This window comes from Chrysochloris asiatica, unplaced genomic scaffold, assembly GCF_000296735.1.
Source record: "Chrysochloris asiatica unplaced genomic scaffold, ChrAsi1.0 scaffold00006, whole genome shotgun sequence".
Classification (NCBI taxonomy): Eukaryota; Metazoa; Chordata; class Mammalia; order Afrosoricida; family Chrysochloridae; genus Chrysochloris; species Chrysochloris asiatica.
Genome location: NW_006408524.1, coordinates 23,153,563 through 23,174,956, shown reverse-complemented (window position 1 = coordinate 23,174,956; position 21,394 = coordinate 23,153,563). Strand labels below are relative to the sequence as shown.

The following is a 21,394-nucleotide window of genomic DNA, read 5'->3' as shown; positions in this document are numbered from 1 at the left end:
CAACAACAACAGATATATGTTTCTCTCTATCACTCAGCAAACATCTGTGTGTCAGGGACTAAGGACAATGAGATGACACCAAATCCTACCCCTGCCCTCAAAGTGTTCATAGCTAGAAGGGGAAGTCTTATCACAAAAATAAGTAAGTATGCTGATGTGTTATATGGAGTCCTGGTGTGTCACTGTAGGATAAGCACTGGACTGCTAACCTGGAAAGTAGATGGTTCAAACCCACCAGCCATTCCTTAAAAACCCTACAGGGTGGCTTTGAGTTGGAACCAACTCAATGGCACTTAAAAACAATAACAGTGTGTTACAGGGACTTTGAAAGAAGTCTGTATGGGAGAAAGTAGAGGATAAAGAAGTGGTTAATTTTCCTACGTAGTGGAGAGGAAGTGTTAGCATTAATAATAACTATTACAATAATGATGACAATTATGATAATAGGTACAAACGTTTTAGGGGCACTCACAGCATAGATCCGTTTTGGAAGAAGTGCAGCCAGAGTGCTCCTTGGAGGGCAGAACGGTCAGACTTCATTTCTCATACTTCAAACATATTGTCAGGAGGGACCAGTCACCGGAGAAGGATATCATGCTTGGTAAAGTGGAGGATCAGAGAAAAAGCAGAAGACCCTCCCCAGCGAGATAGATTGGCCAAGTGGAAGCATCAGTGTGTTCAAGTGTAGCAACGATTGTGAGGTTGGCCCAGGATTGGGCAGTGTTTCATTCTGTTGTGTATAGTGTCGCTATGAGTCGGTACCTAACAACAACAACAACACTGAACACAACTATGCAGTAAACACTATGTTGGTAATACCCCATTTAATTTTTACTCAACACTACAGGGAAAGGTTATTCCTGTTTAACAGATGAGAAAACTAAAGCACAGAGAATTTCAGAAACTTGCTGAAGAACGCACAGCACTCATTTAACTTGCTGCCTACTTGAATTTGTTGCATAACTACTGGAGGCATGCCTCAGACACAAGCACTGGCTGTTCTCAGATGAACAGAGCATGTTCCCGGCTGTGAGTTTACTGGAGGACGCACTCATGGGAATAAGCCAGCTCTCCAGTGGAGGTGTAGACACAGCCATGTGAGAGCACTCAGGAGAAAATGACTAACCGGCTAGAAGGAGTGGGCAAGGCTCCACAGAGGAGGGGACATCTGAGGGAATCTCGACAATTGGGTTGGGTGTGCAAGACATTCTGCAAGGAGGAAATGTACTGTAGAAAGGTAAAGAAGAAGACTAAAACCACGTGGAATAGTCAGGAAACACTGAGGTCTGTTTGTGTGAGTGGTAAGGGAGAGGGCAAGGATGAAGGGTTGTCAGGAGATGATGTGAAAAAGATTGGTTGGACGGGATTGCAAAAGACTCCAGTCAATGTGAAAGCATACGTAGGAGGTAATGGGGAGCCAGCAGAAGTTGTTAATGAGGCTGGCACCATACGGGAATATGGACAGTTTTCTGGAAGAAGACTTTTGAGAAATGAGGTATCTTACTTGGGAGCAGTAAGTACAACCATGCCATTTTCAGTGGCGTTAGACTGAGCATCTGTAGCTACATAAACCACAGCAATTTACTCCATTTCAGGAACCTGAAGGAAAGAGAGTGTTTTCTTCCTTACCACGCATATGATTACATTTGGCAGAAGCAGTCAATAAGGTGAGCGCAGAGACATGGACATTCCAAGGCACTGAGAATCTGAAAAGGACCAGGCAGGAGCCTTGAGCCTGAAAACACTTTCTCACAGAAAGGCTGGTTGTTGAGAAGACATTTATTGTCTTGAGCATTTTATTACAGTATTAAATGAATGGCTATCAAATGCTTACAGGGATGCTACAGGGCTCCTTCAGTTGCCTCAAACCCAGTATTAGAAGAGATGACAGAGATCTCAGGGGTTGGAGGAGAACATAGGCTGGTCAGATAGATTTTTGCTGCTCAGCATCGTACAGACTCAAGTAGGGAACCTTACTCATTGGGGTTGTATGCTGCCTGGAAACCGAAGTGAATGGACTATGGCCAGATGAGGATTACATCTCTGGGCAATCTGCCTTCCTTTCCAGCATGGAACAAAAGATTTCTCTCTCTCAGTCTTTCTCTTTTCTCTCAGAACTCATGAAGGAAGGTGAAATAATACCAAAGGATGTTGTTGTTAAATGCCGTGGAGTTGGTTCCGACCCATAGCGACCCTGAACAGGGTTTCCGAGGCTGTGGATCTTTACAGGAGCAGAAAGCCTCATCTTTCTCCCGCGGAGCAGCTGGTAGTTTCGAACTGCTGACCTTGCAGTTCGCAGCCCAATTCGTAACCACTACACTACCAATACTAAAGAATTGTTGTTGTTGTTGTTGTTAAGTGTCGTTGAGTCGGTTTCGACCCATAGCGACCCTGAATAGGGTTTCCGAGGCTGTAAATCTTTACGGGAGCAGATCGCCTCATCTTTCTCCCACGGAGCAGCTGGTAGTTTCGAACTGCTGACCTTCCGGTTCGCAGCCTGATTCGTAACCACTACGCTACCAGAGCTCCTATACTAAAGAATAAGTGAGCAAAATCCACCCCTCCTTCTTTTTTGGTAGCTTGATAAAAAGGTTGTTCAGTGCTTCTTTAACAAGTTTTCCCTCCCTAATTCTAATCGGCCTAGTTCATTGTAAATCTGTCTAGCAATACTTACACAGGCAACATGACCCTAAGACAAGGGGCATTAATCAATCAGTTTGAAATGGATTCATGGTACATTCCCAGGCTTTTCCAGGTGTGAAGTTGGTGGTGATGACATAGATCCCAATTAGTGGCATGAAAGACATACAGGTAACAGAGCAGCATTCACCAACCACTTCTTTGAGTGTCTATAAAGAGATATCAGACATGTTGTATTTTTTTGCCTTGTCAGTTTCCAGAAGAAAATATGTTTACGGCAAAATGATGGAGTTTTGAGAGTCAATGGTTAAGACCTGGAGTCCAAAACCCAACTGCCTGCATCTGAATCCCAGCTCTTCCATTTACTGGCTTTGTGACTCTTGGCAAGTCTCTTAGCCTTCCCACACCTCAGCTTTCTCATTAGTAAAATGGGGAGTATTAATATTGCCTACCTCACAGACTGATAACTGAGCTTTCTGACATATAATGATGCTATGTAAGTGTTAGCAGTTATTAGTATTATTTTTATTAATGTCACTCATGGAGAGAAGCCACCATGATTGCACCTTGCCTTTCTGAGCTTCACATTTTAAACTTTCTTTAAAGGAAAGAAATAAACGCTTGCTTAGTGTGTATTACATATCAAGCACTGTGCTGTTATTGTTGGTAGGTGCCAGTGAATCGACACCAACTCATAATCACCCCATGCACGTCAGAACCAAACACTGCCTGGTCCTGGGCCAGCCTCACTATTGTTGCCATGCTCAAGCCCATTGATGCTGCCACTTTGCCAATCCATCTTACTGGAGGTCTTCCTCTTTTTCTCTGACCCTCCACCTTACCAAACATGATATCCTTCTCCAGTGACTGGTCCCTCCTGACAATATGTCCCAAGTATTAGAGATGAAGTTTGGCCACCCTGGCCTCCAAGGAGCACTCTGGCTGCACTTCTTCCAACACAGATCTGTTGGTTGTTTTGGCAACCCACGGCACTTTCAGTATTCTCCTCCAACACAATAACTCAAAAGCATCAATTCTTCTACGGTCTTCCTTATTCACTGTCCAGCTTTCGCATGCATATGAGGTTATTGAAAATACCATGACTTGGGTCAGCCACACCTTAGTCCTCAAAGTGACATCTTTGGTCTTCAACACTTTAAAAAGATTTTGTGCAGCAGATTTGCCTAATGCAATAAGTCATTTGCACTGTGCTAGACCCTCAATATATCCCATCCCACTTCATCTTCACTATAACCCTGTTCATAGCATCATGATTGCCATTGTAAAGATGAAGAAGCTATGACTCAGAGAACTTCACTCACATGCCCAAGATTGTACTGTGCTTACCCCCAGATCTGGCTGTTTCCAAGACTCATGATTTCCCTCTGTACCATGATGCTTCTTAGAATTCTCTTGGGGTAAGTAGCAACTTTAAAAGAGCAGAATTTAAATGTGTGCATCAAGATTGGAGTTTTCGGTGAGACATTCCCTTTTAAAAGGACAAGCAGACCAGACTGGAGCAGCTAGAGGGACAGAAGATACTTCTTGAAAAAAAGACCAGCAGGCAAAAATCAAAAACAAAAATGGCAGTCTGGCTACTACAAGAACAAGCAAGTTGTTTGCCAGGGAGCCATTAAGGTAAACAATCAAGTCCCTTCAGGACAAACCCCACTCCAAGAGTTAAACACAAAGGGAACACACAAATAGTCATGTAAGCTTGTTGGTGACCATATTGGTCTACTGGTGAGTGGAAGTGGGGGAAAGGCAACAATGAAGAAATGAGCTGAGTTTGACCACATTCCATAGACTCCTGTCAGCCTAGAGATGAAAGAGAGAAGAGGAAGGGCTACTTCATCCAAAGTATGGTGAGACCTGGGGTCTCCTGAGCCCATGGACAAAGACATAGCCGTGGAAGTCTAGAGCTGAGAGTGAAATGTCCAGCTAATATGAAATGAGGGGAGATGCACAAGAACACCCAAACTTACGGATAGTACCCATTTGACCTAGCTTCAATGGCTTGATAATCAGAACTTGACTAGAGGAAGATAAAACATTTCTGATAAAGGAAACAAGTGCTATAATTTGATGAACTTGACCTATACTTATGACCATAGTAGCTCAAAATACCAACTGAGAGGGAAGGAGTCTTCACATCAAGGATCAATCCTATCCCTTTGTATACAGGGTTGATAGGGACAACTTAGCATTGGCTACATAAAATGGGAGTGTGGAGGGGGGACTATAAAGGCATGGAGTGACTGCCTTACAAGTTTTCAAGAGGGAGTTTAGTTTCAGAGTGTGTGGGGGAAGGTAGAACCCCCACTGAATAGTTTTCATCTTGTCTAGATGGGTCTGGTGAAAAGAGATGGGGATAAGAGTCTTATGATTCAATAGTGAGTAATTATGATCATGACTAATTGTGATTGTCACAATTGCAAAGGTAGAAGTTCTGTAACAACAAGGGAGGGGGGGTAGTTAATCTTATAGTCCAGGAACAGAGATCCCTGGGATGATCAAGGGAGAAGAGCACAAGCAGAATGCAGGACCTTATCCAGAGAAGCAGTGACATCAGAGATGAAGGCAGAGATGATGACATGAAGAGATAGAGGAGCTGAGGGCTCCAGGCTCATGAAAAGAGAAAGGATATGTGCAGGCGGCCAGGAGGCAGGCTTGCAGAATGTGCCCTTGGGTTGGTTGTTTAAATGGTTATATATTCCTGAGTGTTTTTGTGTATATATAAAAAAAAAACACACAAAAAAAAACAGAGGGAATAGAAGCACAGACTGTTGAATGATGCTGTATGGAAGGGATGGTAATCATTGCAATGAAATGAAATACTACAGAATAAGTGTAAAACTGATGTTTTCCCATGTAAACCATCACTCAATTCACAATTAAAAACTTAAAAAAAAAAAGATTGGCGTTTTCACTGTACCCTGCGTTTTTGTTCTTCCCTTCTTGCAGAGGTTACCTGTGATGGTTTCTTAATGTGTCCTTCTTGCATCCTACGTCTATGCTAAGATGAATGCCATGGAGAGACAGGTATCCTGCTTGGAACCTCTATCTCTCCTCCAACTCCTCTGCCCCATATTTCTTCTAGTACCTCACTGACCTCTTAGTCACGGAGCAGCCTGCTTCCTTAGTAAAATCCAAAATTCCTGTTCTGGTATTCCAACTCCAAGGAGCACCAGGAAGCAGACATCAAGACCCTTTAGAGTCCTCTGTACAGCTCTACAAGGTTTACTGTCTTCCTGAAGATTTGACCTTTGAATGTCTTGGGCAGTTTTTAGCTGTAGTTCATCAATGTTTGTATCTGGGAACTTCTGAGTGTCTCCACAACTGCCCGGGCATCATTAGGATGCAGACGATTCCAAGATTGCACAATTCAGCTTGTAAACGCGTGTCAGGATGACCCTGGCTCTTTATTGAGAAACCCATAAACATGCCACACCTTGGCAGTTGGATAGAATATAGATTTGAAGATAACAGTTGAAGTCAACAGCATCATTTTGTCTGTACACTCCGACCTTTACTTTCATTTATGGCCCACTTTCCTTCATCCTTCATTACCACACCCTGAAATTATAGTTATTTTTAAGAACATGGACCTATAGTCATATGCATTGGATTGCTTTTGCATATTGTTTTCCAAGCCCATACATGCAAAGTGACAATTACCACTCTACCTCAAAACCACTGAGTCTGCAATCAGGACTCCGTATTCTCTGGGACTTACCCTATTCACAGCCTTTATGATTCAGAGCAACAATGGATGGAGGAAGGAATTGTAGGATAGACAGGAAGGAGGAAGTCAAAGCACATAAACCAAAAGAAGAGAAGATTTCAGTGAAACTAGTTCCTCTACCTTAGTAACAACAACAACAATATTTGTCTATGGAGCTTTCCTCCTTGATGGCTGAGAACTCCCAATTCTAATTAGATCATTTCCTTGAATTGCGATCCTTTGGGTCAGACAGAAAATTGTAATTTTCAGAAGGCTCGGTTCTACAAAAGTGTATAGTTATGGAAAAAGATTAGCATTTGCAGACCCATGAATCAGAGTCTGAAAAGACTGTTTGGATATTTAGTGGCTCATAAAATGTAAGATAGGAAGAAATGTGTGGAATATGAGAACTGAAAAAGATCATGGCGACCAAGTGGTCTGTGCCTCTCCTTTTAATGGTACTAAGTGCAGAGAAATTGAGTGGTCTATGCAGGTTACATGGCTACAAAGAAGAGTAGAGAGACTGGATTAGAAGAGGCTTCCATATTCCTAAACCAGTGTATTTTCAACATTATCATATATTATTAATCATTTGGAAACATTTGAGCCAAGATATAAGCCATGTACTTACTATATATGAGAATATCTTAGCACTAGACAAGACCTTAGTGGTTGGATGGTACCATCTCCCTAATGGTACAAGAATCCCATTAGTAACATCCCTGAGTATTGACACGCTCAGTACTTTATAGGATAATTTGTTATGTCTTTGAATCCTACTCATGTTGACCACATGTGTATCAGAGTAGGCCTGTGCTCCATAGGGTGTCCAACGGCCAAGTTTTCAGAAGTAGGTTGTTAGACTTTTCTTCCAACGTGTCTCTGGATGGTGTTGAACCTCCAACCTTTTGGCTAGCAGTCATGCATGTTAACGGCATGTGCCACACAAGACCCTGGATTTCACTAAACTTTACTAAATGTGCCTCACAATATCTGTCTTTAAATTGTTAGTCCTTAAGGAGCACGGGTGACAAGAAGTGAGTAGTATGACACTGGTGAAGCTGAGAAGAAAAATCTTTCTTTTCTCACCTGAAAATGCAAATAGTAGTACCTATGTCACAGGTCACTGTGCAGATTTGAGATGTGGTTTATAAAGCATCCCCTATAGTGTCTTGCTCAAACTAGGTACTCAAATTGTAGTTTCTGTTGACTTTCATTTCCATATGGAGCCCTGGTGTGGCGCTGTAGGATAAGCACTGTACTGAAAGGTCAGTTTGAACTTCAAGGTCGGTGGTTCAAATCCACCAGCTGCTCCCTGGAAACCTTATATAGGATTGCTATGAGTTGGAACTGACTTAATGACACTAAAGCAACTATAAGAACAAACATGATGCCACTTTAAAAATATCCCTTCTGGAGCAACTTAGGCTATGTCTAATACCACAAATATTTGAAGGTAGTTAGCATGACCGTCTATGTCTTCCCCTTTTCAGACTAAACAGGCCCTGATTCTTCTATGGTTCTTCCTGTGATGTTTGGATACCTCATTACTTTTATTCCCTCCTATTTGTCAGTTTCCCCCTTAAAATGTGGTGGCCAAATGTGGTCAGCCCCCCCCTCCCCCCGTGCTCTACAGTAGAGTAATTACTTCCCTTGATTTGGACATTCACTTCTTCTAAAACAACCTAGATTTATGTTAGCATTTTTGGAGGCCAGATCACACAGTTGGCTCAAATGAACCTGATTCTGCTATCCAGAACATCAGCTCTGTCTCCCAAATTTGTGTCAACTACAAATCTGACAAGCATGACTTCTCCATCTTCATCCAAACTATTGATTAAAATGTTAAGCAAGAAATTGGCCAAAGGTTGAACCTCAAAGAGCACCTGAGATGTTTGAGCACCTGGACTAGCCAAAATAACACATCACGATTGAGTCACTATTTGTGTTTTTGAAATTGGATATTGAACTTTTCTGGAGATAAAAATGTTATTCTTTTTACCAATAAAGACAAGTTTTAAACCCATAATAGGGAAAATGTGAACTTAACAATAATTTCGTACTTGAATTGTAATGTAATGTTTAAGAAAAAAAGATTCATGTTTCCGTAACGTAAATGGTAATGCCTTATCTGGTTGTTTATTTTTCCAAAATATTTTGAAATTACTCTCTGGGTGTTGGGGAAAGCAGTTGGGGAATTTGTAGGTTTTATAGGTGGAGGAAGAAAAGACTATCGAAGAGTGAGAAAATAGCTTTCAAGATTTTTTCCATTTCTGGTGGAGTTCACAGAATCAAAGAGCTGACGTAAAATATTAGTCCTTTCATTTCCTTTGGAAGAGCATCTAAAATATATTCCTAGGCAGTAATTTTTCTTCTTTCTAGTGATTCTCAGAGAAGAGGATTCTTAAACTTTTTTTTTTTTTTTTAATCTTATTTACTTTGGTGAAATCATTACCAAGTTCTTTGTGCTGTAGCATCAGCCAGATTTTTTATTTATTTGTTTTCCTGGTGAAGATAAACAATGGTTATTCCATCATTTGAGCCAAAGTGCTCAAAACTTGAAGATCTCCTCTTGGCATCTACTACAAAAGTTTGTTTAATGCTTTCCAATATATATAACTGTCTTTATGACTTTCTTCATATTTCTGATTCTCTGTATTTCTCTAACCAATAATTTCATTATGTACCTTAGCATTTGCCAGGCTAGGACGTACAATACACAGAAGACTGACTTCTGAGATATACTTTGGAGCTCAGAAAATTCCCAAGGCTACTCTCAAATTTGGTCATTCCCTAGAAAGGCTCACAGAACTACTGAGAGCAGTTGTATTTATGATTCTGGTTTGTTACAGCAAAAGGATCCAGATTCAAATCAGCTAAGGGAAGGGACTCATGGGTTAGAGTCTAAGTAAAGTTCTGAACGTAAATCTTCCAGTTGTCTACTCCCAGTAGAATCATGGGAAGAGTTATTTTCCCAGTATGATGTATGACAATATGTGTGGAATATTGTCTACCAGGGAAGCTCGTCGAAGCCTTGGTGGGAGTCCAAAGTTTTTATTTGAGCACCGTGGTTGACAGCCTATGTAGCCAACTTAATTCTCTAGAATCTCTGGAGGTAGAGCAGATACCTTAATCTCTAGCCCCTCAGGGTGTCAAGTTGATACCATGTGATTCAGAGTCACATCATCAAACCACATAGTTAAGCTTTCTGGCATGTACCAAGGCTCCTGGGTAAATAAAGATGTTCTTCCTACAGATCACCTTCCAGGAGAAGCCAACAAAGGCCAGTCATCTCTTTGGGTATGGTTAACTCTTTACAACACAACATCTAAAACTATCACTGTGTTCATACACTCAGATTCTAAGTTCAATAGACATGAAGTTATCACTCTCAAAAATTGTCCAGAGGCAATCAATAGGAATGGTATACTATAGTTTACTCACTCACACAACTAATATTTGTTGAGCACCCACTATGTGCCAAGCAATGTGGAGTAAAATCAGGTTTTTAGTTCCTTCTCTCATTGTGCTTATAGTCTAGTGGGAGAATCAGATATTAATTGTATAATCACAAAAATTGCAAACTTTTAAAAGTCCTTTGATGTAGGGAGAGGGTAGAATGTCCATCACTGGGGAAGTCAGAGAAATTAACCATCAATTAACCATCAATTCCCACATGATGGTTAAGTTGAGATTGAAGATAAAATCAGGAAGGGCAATGGGGCAGTGGAAACAGGATATTCCAAGACCGGGTGTTAAAAATGGAGCATGGTCAGCTTGAGAGCCAGGAAGATTTCTCTGAGGTTGACTGAATGGTTCATCCATTTTATATTTTTGCTTGTGAATTTCCAGTTTGTGATTAAAAAAAATTAAATTGCAAAACTATATTGCTAACCCCCAAGTACCAAGGCATATGGAAGTAATTCTCAAATGAGAGTTGGAAATCCTCGGAGCTTTGACTTTATTTTTGGAAATGGAGGGAGCTATAAGCAAGATAAGAAGCACTGGTAGCATAGTGACTACATGCTCAACTGTTTACCAAAAGATCAACAGTTCAAACCCAACAGCGACTTAGCAGGAGGAAGAGGAGGCAGGTTACTTCCATAAAGTACAAGCTTGTAAACCCTATGGGATAATTCTCTGTCCTTCCAGGGCATCATGAATCAGAAACCAATTCCACAGCCAACAACAACATGAGCAAGATGGAAAATTTTGAGAATTTCCACAATGCAAGAAACAGCGACTGCTAATTCACCTCATCAAGATGCAGGGAAATACATTTGCAAGGTTCATTTTTGAAAGCAGTAACACAAGGATATTTTCATCTTAATTTCTAGTTAGATTCTCTAGATCTCTAGATCCTATGAAAAGAGCTAACATATATCCCTGCATTGACACTCCAACACAAATCACCATTTTTCTTTCATCTTATTTTAACCAGCCACAATGTTTTCTCATGTCAGGAGAACCTTCCAGTATATAAGAGGAGCTTTTGGACTTGCGTATATACATAAGCCTGTTCGTGCACGATTGGGATTCCGTGACATAGTCGACACACAGTCTAAGCCAGGTGCCATTTTCATCTGGACTGCCGACAAACTGTGTGGTCAGGATTTAGAAATCAGAAATCTGGGAAAGGTGTAATGTGATGGACGCAACCACCCCAAATGCCATATGTGTTCCCACCATCATTTAGCACATAGTGCAGGAAATCCTGTTCTTTGCAGAAGAACTTCAAAGGACCACATCTAGCTCTCCCGGGTAACATTATTAATACTTTTTTTTTTCTTCACTAACCCCAAAGTGCCGACAGATACATATTTTTCTTCTAGTAAATTGCTAATGACATTCCACTTCTTTCCTCCCATCCTCAAGCCACTGTCCAGCCCTGGAATTTCCCTAACCTTCTAGACTGAAAAGCTGTACGGACGGTTGTTTACTGCTGTTGCTTGTTACTTGATTCGGTTCTGACAAGTCAATTCTAATTCATAGGGATCCTGTTGGAGAGAGTAGAACTGCCTTATAGGGCTTGCAAAGCTCTATCTGTATGGACTCCTGGTGTGGTGCTGTAGGATAAGCACTGGACTGAGAACAACAAGGTTAGCAGTTCACACCCACCAACTACTCCTCGGATACACTATACAGGGTCTCTGTGAGTTGGAACCGACTCGACAGCACTTAAACAACAAAGATCTTTAAGGGAGATGATCAGAAGATCTTTTGTCTCACAGAGCAGCTGGTAGATCTGGATTGTTGAGTGTTTGACCATTGCACCACTAGGGCTCCTTTGTTTACTAGTTCAAAATTTCTTTCTCATGTTTCAGCCTCAAGATATGAATCAGCTCCCTTCTGCCTCTGTAAATTTTCTTAGGATGCCCCAGTGACTTTCCTGTCTATGAAGCCAGCTTTAAATTGCATATGTCACCCAACTTTTGAATTTTAAACAAAGATCCCTTTAGTAAGTCAACAGAAAAATACATAATTTTAGATCCCTCAAGTGACTCAGGTATCTTGTTGATTCCCTGGTTTATGCCGTGTATGTTTGTAGAATGTCTACCATGCACCAAGTCACAATCTGTCTATCTGTTGTATCCTGGTGGCTTGCATGCTGCTCTCATTTTGGAAGGCAAGCCATAATAACTTCTCTATCTCTCTACCCCTCTCGGTCACTCTCTCTCTCTCTCTTTCTATATACATATTTAATTGTGATTTGGGTGAAAATGTACAAAACAAATTGGTTTTCCATTCGACAATCCATCCACATTTTAAAAAAAGTTTTTATTGTGAATTGAGTGCAAGTTTACAGGGCAGATCATCAGTTTTACATTCAACAGCATCCACATTTTTTTTTTTAAGTGACGTTGATTACAATCTCCACAATGTAACAACACTCTTCCCACTGTCTCCCTGTGTTACTGTTTCACTTTGTTCTTCTCCTCTATCCCTTCCTGTCTTCTGAGCTTTATCCCTGTAAAGCTGGCCTTTTGATCTCCTATGGTTGATTATTCTAATGAGTACATACCTTTCTGTGTTGTTGTTCATCTCACAGGTCTGTCGTTTGACTGAAATTTTAATCATGGGAGTGAGTTCAGTTTGGGGCCCAACAGGCATCTAAGAGCCATAATCTTAGGATTCTACTAGTCTCTAGCAAACCAATAAGCCTCATCTTTTTTGTTTTTTTAGTTTTGCTCCACATTTTTCTCCCCTTCTATTGCAGACATCCTATTGCAATCCCTTTCAGAGCAGTCAGCAGTGGTAGTTGGGCACCATCTAGTTTTTCTGTTCTCAGCATTATGCCACCAGTAATTCAGATACCAGCAAAGACATTCATGATGAACAGTTTCAGTGGGGCTTTGAGACTAAGACAAACTAGGAAGAAAGACCCGGAGATCTACTTTTGAAAGTTAGTCTACGAAAACCTTATGAATCACATAAATTATCTTGTCATATTATGAGAAGATAAGCTGCCCACATTAGAAGGCATGCAAAATCCACAGTGGCCACAACATAAAGATGGCATTGTCCTTGGGGTAACCATAAATTGTAACTGTAACTCAATTGGCAACTAACAGCAATAACAACTATGTGCCAAGCATCATGCTGGGCACCAGGAGATGGTGTTGTAAACACAAACAGTACACAGTCTAGAGAAAAAGATAGTCATAAGCAATCAGTATTCCATAAAACTGTTACACCTTGCCCTTTATTCCAATTTTCTAACCTCATTCCACAGATTGTGCAGCTAATATCATGGCTACCCAGATTGTGGTTTGGAAAAGTAGCAGTTTTCTATAAAAAAAAAAAAAAAAGTATGTTGCCCACTTGGATTGGAATGGAAATGAGCAAGTAACCCAGTGTGCTTGTCATGCAAAGTAGGATGCAGCATGGTAATTGACTAAGTTACAGTATTATGTGCTTACCACAAAAATAATTTTCAAATGCAGTATTTATCATAGCAAGCCAGAGAAAGCATGTTCTCTGATGTAAATCTCACATCAGAATGGTGGCAGAGTGATTAGTGAACTTCAAGATATTTTCCCATCTGCTTTACAGTAAGGGTGAATAGTTATTTTTCATCACCTTGTAGCCATTTGTTAAAAACTAGATGAATGGGCTCGAATCTTGCCAGAAGCTGTAACTCTCTATTTTGGTAACACAATCAGAGTTGATTGGTCCTGGCTTTTGAGACCTAGAGAATAGAATAAAACGTTTACTTCTCCTTACCTTTCTCCTCTGTCTTCTCTGGGCAGAGTATCTCGATGCATAATACAGTTGGTGGAGCCATGACAGGACCCGGAGCTCACCAGCTTGGTGGCTCCCGGATGCCCAACCACGACACCAGCGTTGTGATTCAGCAAGCCATGCCGTCTCCTCAGTCCAGCTCTGTCATCACTCAGGCCCCTTCCACCAACCGCCAGATCGGGTAAGGAGACCTCCTCTGCTTTCTCTGGGTCCTGGCTGGAACTCAGAGAATGTTCTGGACTTTCTTCTCATTACTGGTGCTTGGATAGCATGAGCAGAGTTGGTTTTACTGACTGGTATGACATTGCCTGGAGGTTCAGAGTGATCTTTTTTATTGTGAGGGAAGGAGGTAGAATCTGTGTATTTTGGTCCTGGGCTTTGTGGGAAAGAGTTGAGTTATTCTGTTTTGTCGTTTCTCAAACAAGGTTTGTGAGGTATAAGATGACAGTGGAACCCTCGGGGGCTGTTGGTGACCAGGGCCACCAGTGCTCAGAACACATGTTTCATGATGTTGGGTGAAATTTCACCAGCCTGCTCCTCCCTTATTAGAAGCCACCAAGTCCATACCTGAGGCTTCTGTGAATTTCCATATCCTCCTTCCCTCTGATCATTCTTTCTGGCTTCTCTTCCTTGTAGGTTCTTCCTTCCTCAACATTGGTCTACACTGGAGTAGACAAAACAAAGAAAGCCCATATTCTTCTTCATATGTACGTAAAATGACAAGAACTTGGTAGAACTGTCTTGTCATTGAGTGGCAGACATTTTGGATCATGTGATGGAAAGAAGGCTCACTTGCCTCATGTTACCACCAATAGCACTAGTCCCTTGCTGCTCAGAGCATGTGGTCTGAAGACCCTGGAGGTTCTTAGAAATGCAGAATCTCTGGCCCTACCCCAGACTTACTGATTTACAATCTGCATTTTCACAAGATCCCAGGGATCTCCAGGTGATGGAAATTTAAGTTCGAGGACAACTGCTCTAGAAAGTGGAATGTAAAATGAAGATTCTAGGTGGGCTATGGCTGACTAGGAAGTCTTTAACGATCTACAAGAAAGGAGTAGTGTGGCCAACCAATGGTTCTCAAGTGGAGGCTACACTGCCCCAACCCCAGGGAATGTAAAGAAATGTGTGTTGGGGGTGGTAGCATTGGCACTGACTAGAGACTGCCTAAGGCACTGAGTGAGTCAAATCCAGATGTGCTCAGTGAAGTTGATGCAAGAACCGCCAGTCCCTTGCTTTCAAAAACTGCCCTGGTCACAAAACCACAGTGCCCCCACCCTTAAGAATGCTGAAGTGTCAGGTTCTCAGTTTTCCTCCAGATTTACTTTCTGACTTTATGCCATTCACTCATTGTCTCAGAATCCATATCTCAGAATGGGGATGTTATCTGCCTTTTCAGCCACATAAGAGTAGAGTGAAGATGAAAGAAAAGAGTCAAGAGTGGTTGGTTCTTTGGAAGAAAAGATAAGAGTTAAACCCAAAAAATAACAATAAATTTATATTTTTGGATGCTCAAAACTGGTTGTGTTAAGTTCCCAGGATTCTTGGTTTAAAATAGGAAGAGGAGCTTGCTGTGTTTGGTACATGCATCAGAATTCAGTTTGCTGACTACAGGATATAGTGATTAAAAAAGATGAAGATGCCTCCAAATTTGTCAATGCATATATTTTTGATGTTTGTAAAGATCCCAGACCAGAAGCGAATGCTGGCTTATTTCTACACAGTGGAGGTACATTCTAGGGGGTGTTCTTTGTCCCTCACATTTCTCAACTGATTAGGATGGGCAGTGATGTATGATAACCCACCTTAACAACGGGATTGCAGGTTAATGGCTTTTTTTCTTTTCTTTTTTGACTTTTCCATGGGTACATTTGGTTTGCCATTCAAAAAACAGAACATTAATCTGATCCTTTGAATGTTTGGCTTTGTTTGAAGAAGCCAAGGCTAACCTAGCAAATGTGTCTGCTAAGGACATCTTCTCAAAAGACCTACATCTATCACAAGAACCTACAACATGCTAAGAGGGTGGGATGGGCTCTTTAAAGACTGTTCACTTTGGTTCCTTGTTGTTGTTAAGTGCCATCGAGCCGGTTCCGGCCCATAGGGTTTCAGAAGAGTGGCTGGTTAATTTGAACCACCGGCCTTGTGGTTCAAACTGATCTTGTGTTCCAGTGTTTATCCTATGGCACCACACCAGGACTCCACTTTGGTTAGGCCAGCTAATTATACTTATTTTACTTTTCTTTCCAGGAGAAAACAAACAAAACACCAAAATGCAAAATGCTTACTAGCAGCTTTATGATTTTCCTCCTCCTTTGGAGTCCTTCCCTCACCCCCTCACACACACATAGGCTCTCAGTATTGAGCCAGTACAAGGCTGGCTGTTGGGAAGCAATCTTTCAAGGGTTAACAGTAAATGCTGAGATGGGCGGTTGCCTCTGTCCTGAATTTATCCAGCGTGTCATGTCCATTTGGGTGACATATGTAGGCTAGGTCACTGTGTGTGGACGAGTGGAAATGTTTCTGCGGTTCAGATGACCTTCCGACCCATCCCACCTTCCAATTTATTCCCGATGCTGGGGTGCTGTATGTCCCTCGTGGTGTGTCCTAAGAGATAATTATCACTTTTAGGATTCTGTCTCATTGCCAAGCTTGAGGGAGGCTGTTTCTTTTCTTTAGATTCTTCCCTGTTGTGCTTACCATTGTTGTTTCAAACCCACACATCCTGTCATTTCCACTTTTCTCCATGTGACCTATCCAAAACCTCACCCGGATTATCATGGGGGCTCAGCAAGAAACAGCCCAACCCATCTCACCAGTGGATTCAGTATTAAACTCTAGGTGGTACAATTTGGGGATGGCTTGCTCTTTCATTTCTCTCAGCAAAGAGGAAATGAATACTTATTTTAAGACAGGAGTTTCCTCTGGAGAATGTGTCTTTAAATGAGCATTTGAAATTGCAGATAGCTTTCTTTCTTTCTTTCTTTTCTTTTCTTTTTTTTTTTCCTCAAGGCTGCACAGAACCATATTGTAGTAATATTCTGATTTTTATCACAACCTCAAATATTTAAGTGTCAAAATCTGGCCAAGCCACCTGCAAATGTTTTCCATGGCTACTGGCCAAGAAAAGCAGCAAACAGCAATGAAAGTCTTCTTTCAGGCTCCTTGATGGAGCTGCAGCTCGCCAGAGAGGCTGGGACCCACCTGTGCCCACGCACAGAGCTTTTTCGCTGTAGTCCGTGGGTGTGTTCACAACTGGAACTTTATGAGAAAGGGGCTCCCTCCTTTCCTTTGCTTTTACCAGTGCTTTGGCTTCTGCTAATTGTACCTTCTTTTCTGTCCTTCTCCTCCCATGCTACACTTAAATTCAGAGTCTTGAAGATATTGGGCACAGTACTGACATGTCATTGTTAAGTGCTGTCAAGTTGGTTCCTATTCATAGGGAACCCTGTATAAGGCTTCTGATGAATGGCTGGTGGGTTTGAACTGGCCACCTTTTGGCTAGCAGACTCTTGCTTATCCTACAGCGCCACACCAGGACTCTGCAAGAGGCAGAAGCTTATCAGATGAGGACTTGGGAACAAAACATTTATACCCTGTGTGCCTTTGATTTGTGTACTTTTTGAGCCGGCACCCAGATGAAGTAGGTCAAAATGCAAAAATCCAAACAAACAACATTAAAAGTAGATCGATAAGCAAGATGAGAAAACTTCTGTTCTCCACCATATCATATCATATTCAGCGTCCGATGCGCAGTTCTGTAAAAGTAGTGCGAATATCCCATAGAAACTAAGGGAAGTATAAATATCCCAAATTGCAGTTGTGTGGTTAGGCAGGTTAGGAAAACACACAGCTCTAGAGAGTGTGGGAGGCATCCTCCAACTAGTGACTACTTGTGCTTCGTCAAACTGGCAGACACTTTGTCGGGAAGAGCGTCCTCGGGCTGATTGATGGGAGCATTTTAGGAGCTAAGTTTCCCAGATGGAAAAAAGGGTGAGCTTTGGTAGTGAGGAGACACTGGAGACAGAAAACAAGCATGTGATAGACATAGGTGAAATCAGTTCAATCCTGAACCCAAGTATGTGGCAGATTCCAAACCCTATCTCTCCTGTACTCATTTTTATTAGATACCTTGTAACAGGCTCATTAATTCAGAATCACAGCCTGGGAGGGATGGGGGATTAACAGGTAGCACACAAATCTCTTTCTCTTCTCTCATTAGACTTTTTTTTCAATAGGAATTAATAATCAGTCCTGGTAGGGTGCTGTAGAATAAGTTCAAACCCACCAGTGACTCTTTGGAAACTATGAGTTGGAAAGACTTGGAGTTGGTGGCTATGATCTTAATGGAACCCAGATTTCCTTAAGAAGTCTGCTTTTGTTTTATGGGCAAATGATCATAGGTAATTCATGCTTGAGGCATTGATGGTTCAGTGGTAGAATCCTCACCTTCCATGTGGGAGACTGGGTTGCATTCCCAGCTAGTGTGTGGGTGTACAGCCGCCACACAGTGTGATAGTGGAGGTTTTCTTACGGCTCTGTTGCTGGGTAGGTTTCAGCGGAGTTTCCAGACTAAGACAGACTATGAATAAATACTTAGCAAAAAGCAGCCAATGAAAACCCTATGAATCACAATGGTTCCATCTGCAACAAATCATGGGACAGTATACAAGATCAGACAGTGTTTCATTTTGTTGTGCATAGATAGGATCAGAGGCTAATTCAATGACTGAACAAAAACAACACATGCTCAGTTGTTGTTGAGTGCCATCGAGTCAGGTCCTACCAATAGCAACCCTGTGTAGGGTTCCTGAGGATCAGCCGTGAGTTTGAAACACTGACCTCGTGGTTAGCAGTCCAGTGATTATCCTACAGCGCCACACCATGATTCCTGAAGAGAATATGGCATTTGACAGTACAAATCTCTGATAGGTATATGGAGGTACTGCCAAAGGACTCTAAAGTTGCTTTCTGCTTTTAATTCCCTGTATGAAATTGGGCAAATACATAAACCTGTTAGATTATTGGTAAACATTTTATTTTACAGTCATTGTTTATAATGGAAATACTCTATGTCTAACATTATTATAAGAATGCTCGTGCCAAGAAAGGTTGGTGTTTGGGTAGAAGGTGGCCCTAATGAGTTAGCCAGCTGCATCAGAAAAGTTCGAAATACGTTCAAGAGCAGGTATACATGAAATCGTTTATATATGAAACCCCACCCTGATTTCACGCTAATTTTAGTCTTGGCACACGATGTTCGTGTGATATGTAGCTATTAGGCATTTATTCATAAAACCTTTTCGTGTGGGGCTGTAGCTAAACAGCATAGATCTAATAGTCAGACATTTATACAAAGTACTATAGAAGTAAATCTTGTTTTATGTAAAAATAAACAGGTGCCATTACACATCATAAATTTTGCTTCCTCTCACCCTTTCGGTGCTTTTTCTCTTTGTCCATTTTCTCTGTCACACAGGTCATGTGTACCTCAGTGAACATAGTCAAGGGAAACAAGGAAAAAAAATCAAAGGAAAGTTAACCTCACATCAGAATTTATTGTGTCTCAGAGAGAGTCATGTGGGCCTGTTGTCTGGCTTGGTTGTGGCTGTTCAGTGTGTCAATCCAAATAGGAATGCTAACTGATTAGAGTGGTTTTGTGTCATTGTCAGGCATCCCTGGGTGTTGCACATGGTTAAGTACTTGGATACCAACTGAAAGGTTGACAGTTCAAATATACCCTGAGACACTTCAAAAGAAAGGCCTTAGCAATCCGCTTCTGAAAACTCAGCCGCTAAAAACCCTAATGGAGGACAGTTTCAGTTAGACACACATGTGATTGTCATGAGGCAGAGAAATGACTAAATTCCAACTGTATGTTTTATTTGTTTATATTTATTTTGTGTCATTGTTGCTCTGGGGGGTGTGGGTAGAGGAGGGGGAAGAGATTGGTGGTAAATGATGCCATCACAGAAAATGCATGGTTTAAAAGAAGATCCAAATAGCAAGGTTTGTTGTTGTTGTTAAGTGCCATTGAGTCAGTTCCTATGCATAGTGACCCTGTAGAGGGTTTCCAAGGAGTGGCTGGTAAGCTTGAACCACTGACCTTGCGGTTTAAACCAACTCTGTAGTTCAGTGCATTTACCTGTGGCACTACACCAGTTTAAGAATGTGGTTACTCAGTGAATGTGTGTGTGTATTAATCCTTCAGGAAGAGTTTCCTTGAATTCCCCAAACCAAACTGGGCATGACTTGAGACTGTCACTGCCTGCCACTGGCTGATGTTGTCCTGGTCCTCACTGTCACCAGGCTACAGCCTTTGGGCAGGACAACTTAAAGTCTCCTTTGAGTGATTCAGACCAGAAGCCATTATTTCCTGCTCTGTGTGTTGCTGACTATCACGCTTATGAACATAGCTTTATTGTTCGCAAGTTGCTGGATCTTTCACAGCCCCAAGCACATTTATGAGGACCCTTCAGGGGGATGATTTCTGGGAGGGGTGATGGACTTAACCATATGGCTCCCGTTAAATCCCATGCAGAGCCTTGAAAAATTACCTTTGACAAGGGGGGCCCACAGCCTCCTACTCACAGGGTTTTATGTGTGGAACAAAACATTAAGTACTGATACTTTAGGAAATATAATGTTTCTTAACATCCAAACGTTGTAACGCCACATGGTATTGTGGTCAGAGGAAGGGGGCAGGGCAAGAACACCAGCATGCTTGGTAGGAAGCACAGAGGTACCCTAACTCTCATCTCTGAATCTGGAGCTTGCTTCTGATTCCTCTGTGTCTGGGACTCTCTGCTCCTTGCCTGAAACCCAGCAAGCTGGTCTACTTGGAAGAAAGTTGGAAACCTTCCTTGAGTAGCTGAAGTCCTTTGTTAGTAGACTGATGCTGAGGAAAAAGAGGAACCCTGGTAGTGCTGTGGATAAGCACTAGACTGTCAGCAGTTCAAACACCACCAGCTGCTCTTCAGGAGAAAGGAGGCGTTTTGCTCCTGTAAGGATTTACAAACTCGGAAACCCTACACCCGGTCATTGTGAGTCAGAATCGGCTTGAAGGCAGTGGTTTGGTTTGGAGTTGAAGAAAAGAAACGAAGCTAATTACGTGCCAGACATGTGGCTACTACGATTTGTGTTATGTCCTATAATTCCCAAAAAGATAGGTGGACATCATTTGTTGCTTTTTCGTTGTTAGCTGCCCACAAGTTGACCCTGATGCAAATTGACCCAACGGCCAATGGAATGAATGGCTTCCTAGCCTTGCACCATTCTTACCATCAGTTGAGGATTGGACTGTTGTGGTTCTCAGGATTATGCATTGGCTGATTTTTGGAAGTAGATCATGAGCCCTTTCTCCCTAGCTATGAGTCTGAAAGTTCCACTGAAACCAGTTCAGCAAGATGAGAGATAGCTATGGAATTGAACTGATCTCCCAAATGGATGGTGAGAGTTCTGCTCCTGAGCCATCAGTGCTCTGGGCATTATTAACCAGTTTTCTTGTTCAGAGACCAGAAATAACCTGTCCAAAGTCTCCCAGATAGAGTAATGAGCAGGGCTTTGGAGGTGAGAGTCTACTGAATTAATTGCAAAGTGCAGGCTTTCTCCTTGCTTCCAACCATAGCAGCGCCAGAGCTGTGGAGGCCACATGACCTTGTCAACGCCCCGGAAAATTACTGATGTACAGTCATTGGCTATGCTCAGACTATCTGGTTATCTTGTGAAGGGCTCTATGCTGTCCTGCAGGCAGACAAAGGGCAGGGGTTGACTCACACTGAGTTGCCA

At 41.9% G+C, this 21,394-nt stretch overlaps 1 protein-coding gene across 2 annotated transcripts in view; it reads left to right on the top strand.

The window, feature by feature from the left end:
• CREB5 (cAMP responsive element binding protein 5) overlaps window positions 1–21,394 on the top strand; it is a 583,431-nt gene that overhangs the window by 236,415 nt on the left and 325,622 nt on the right. For both annotated transcript variants that reach the window (XM_006832178.1, XM_006832179.1), the window contains one exon: window positions 13,615–13,787. In XM_006832178.1, the coding sequence (XP_006832241.1) occupies window positions 13,615–13,787 (173 nt within the window). The remainder of the gene's footprint in view (window positions 1–13,614; window positions 13,788–21,394) is intronic.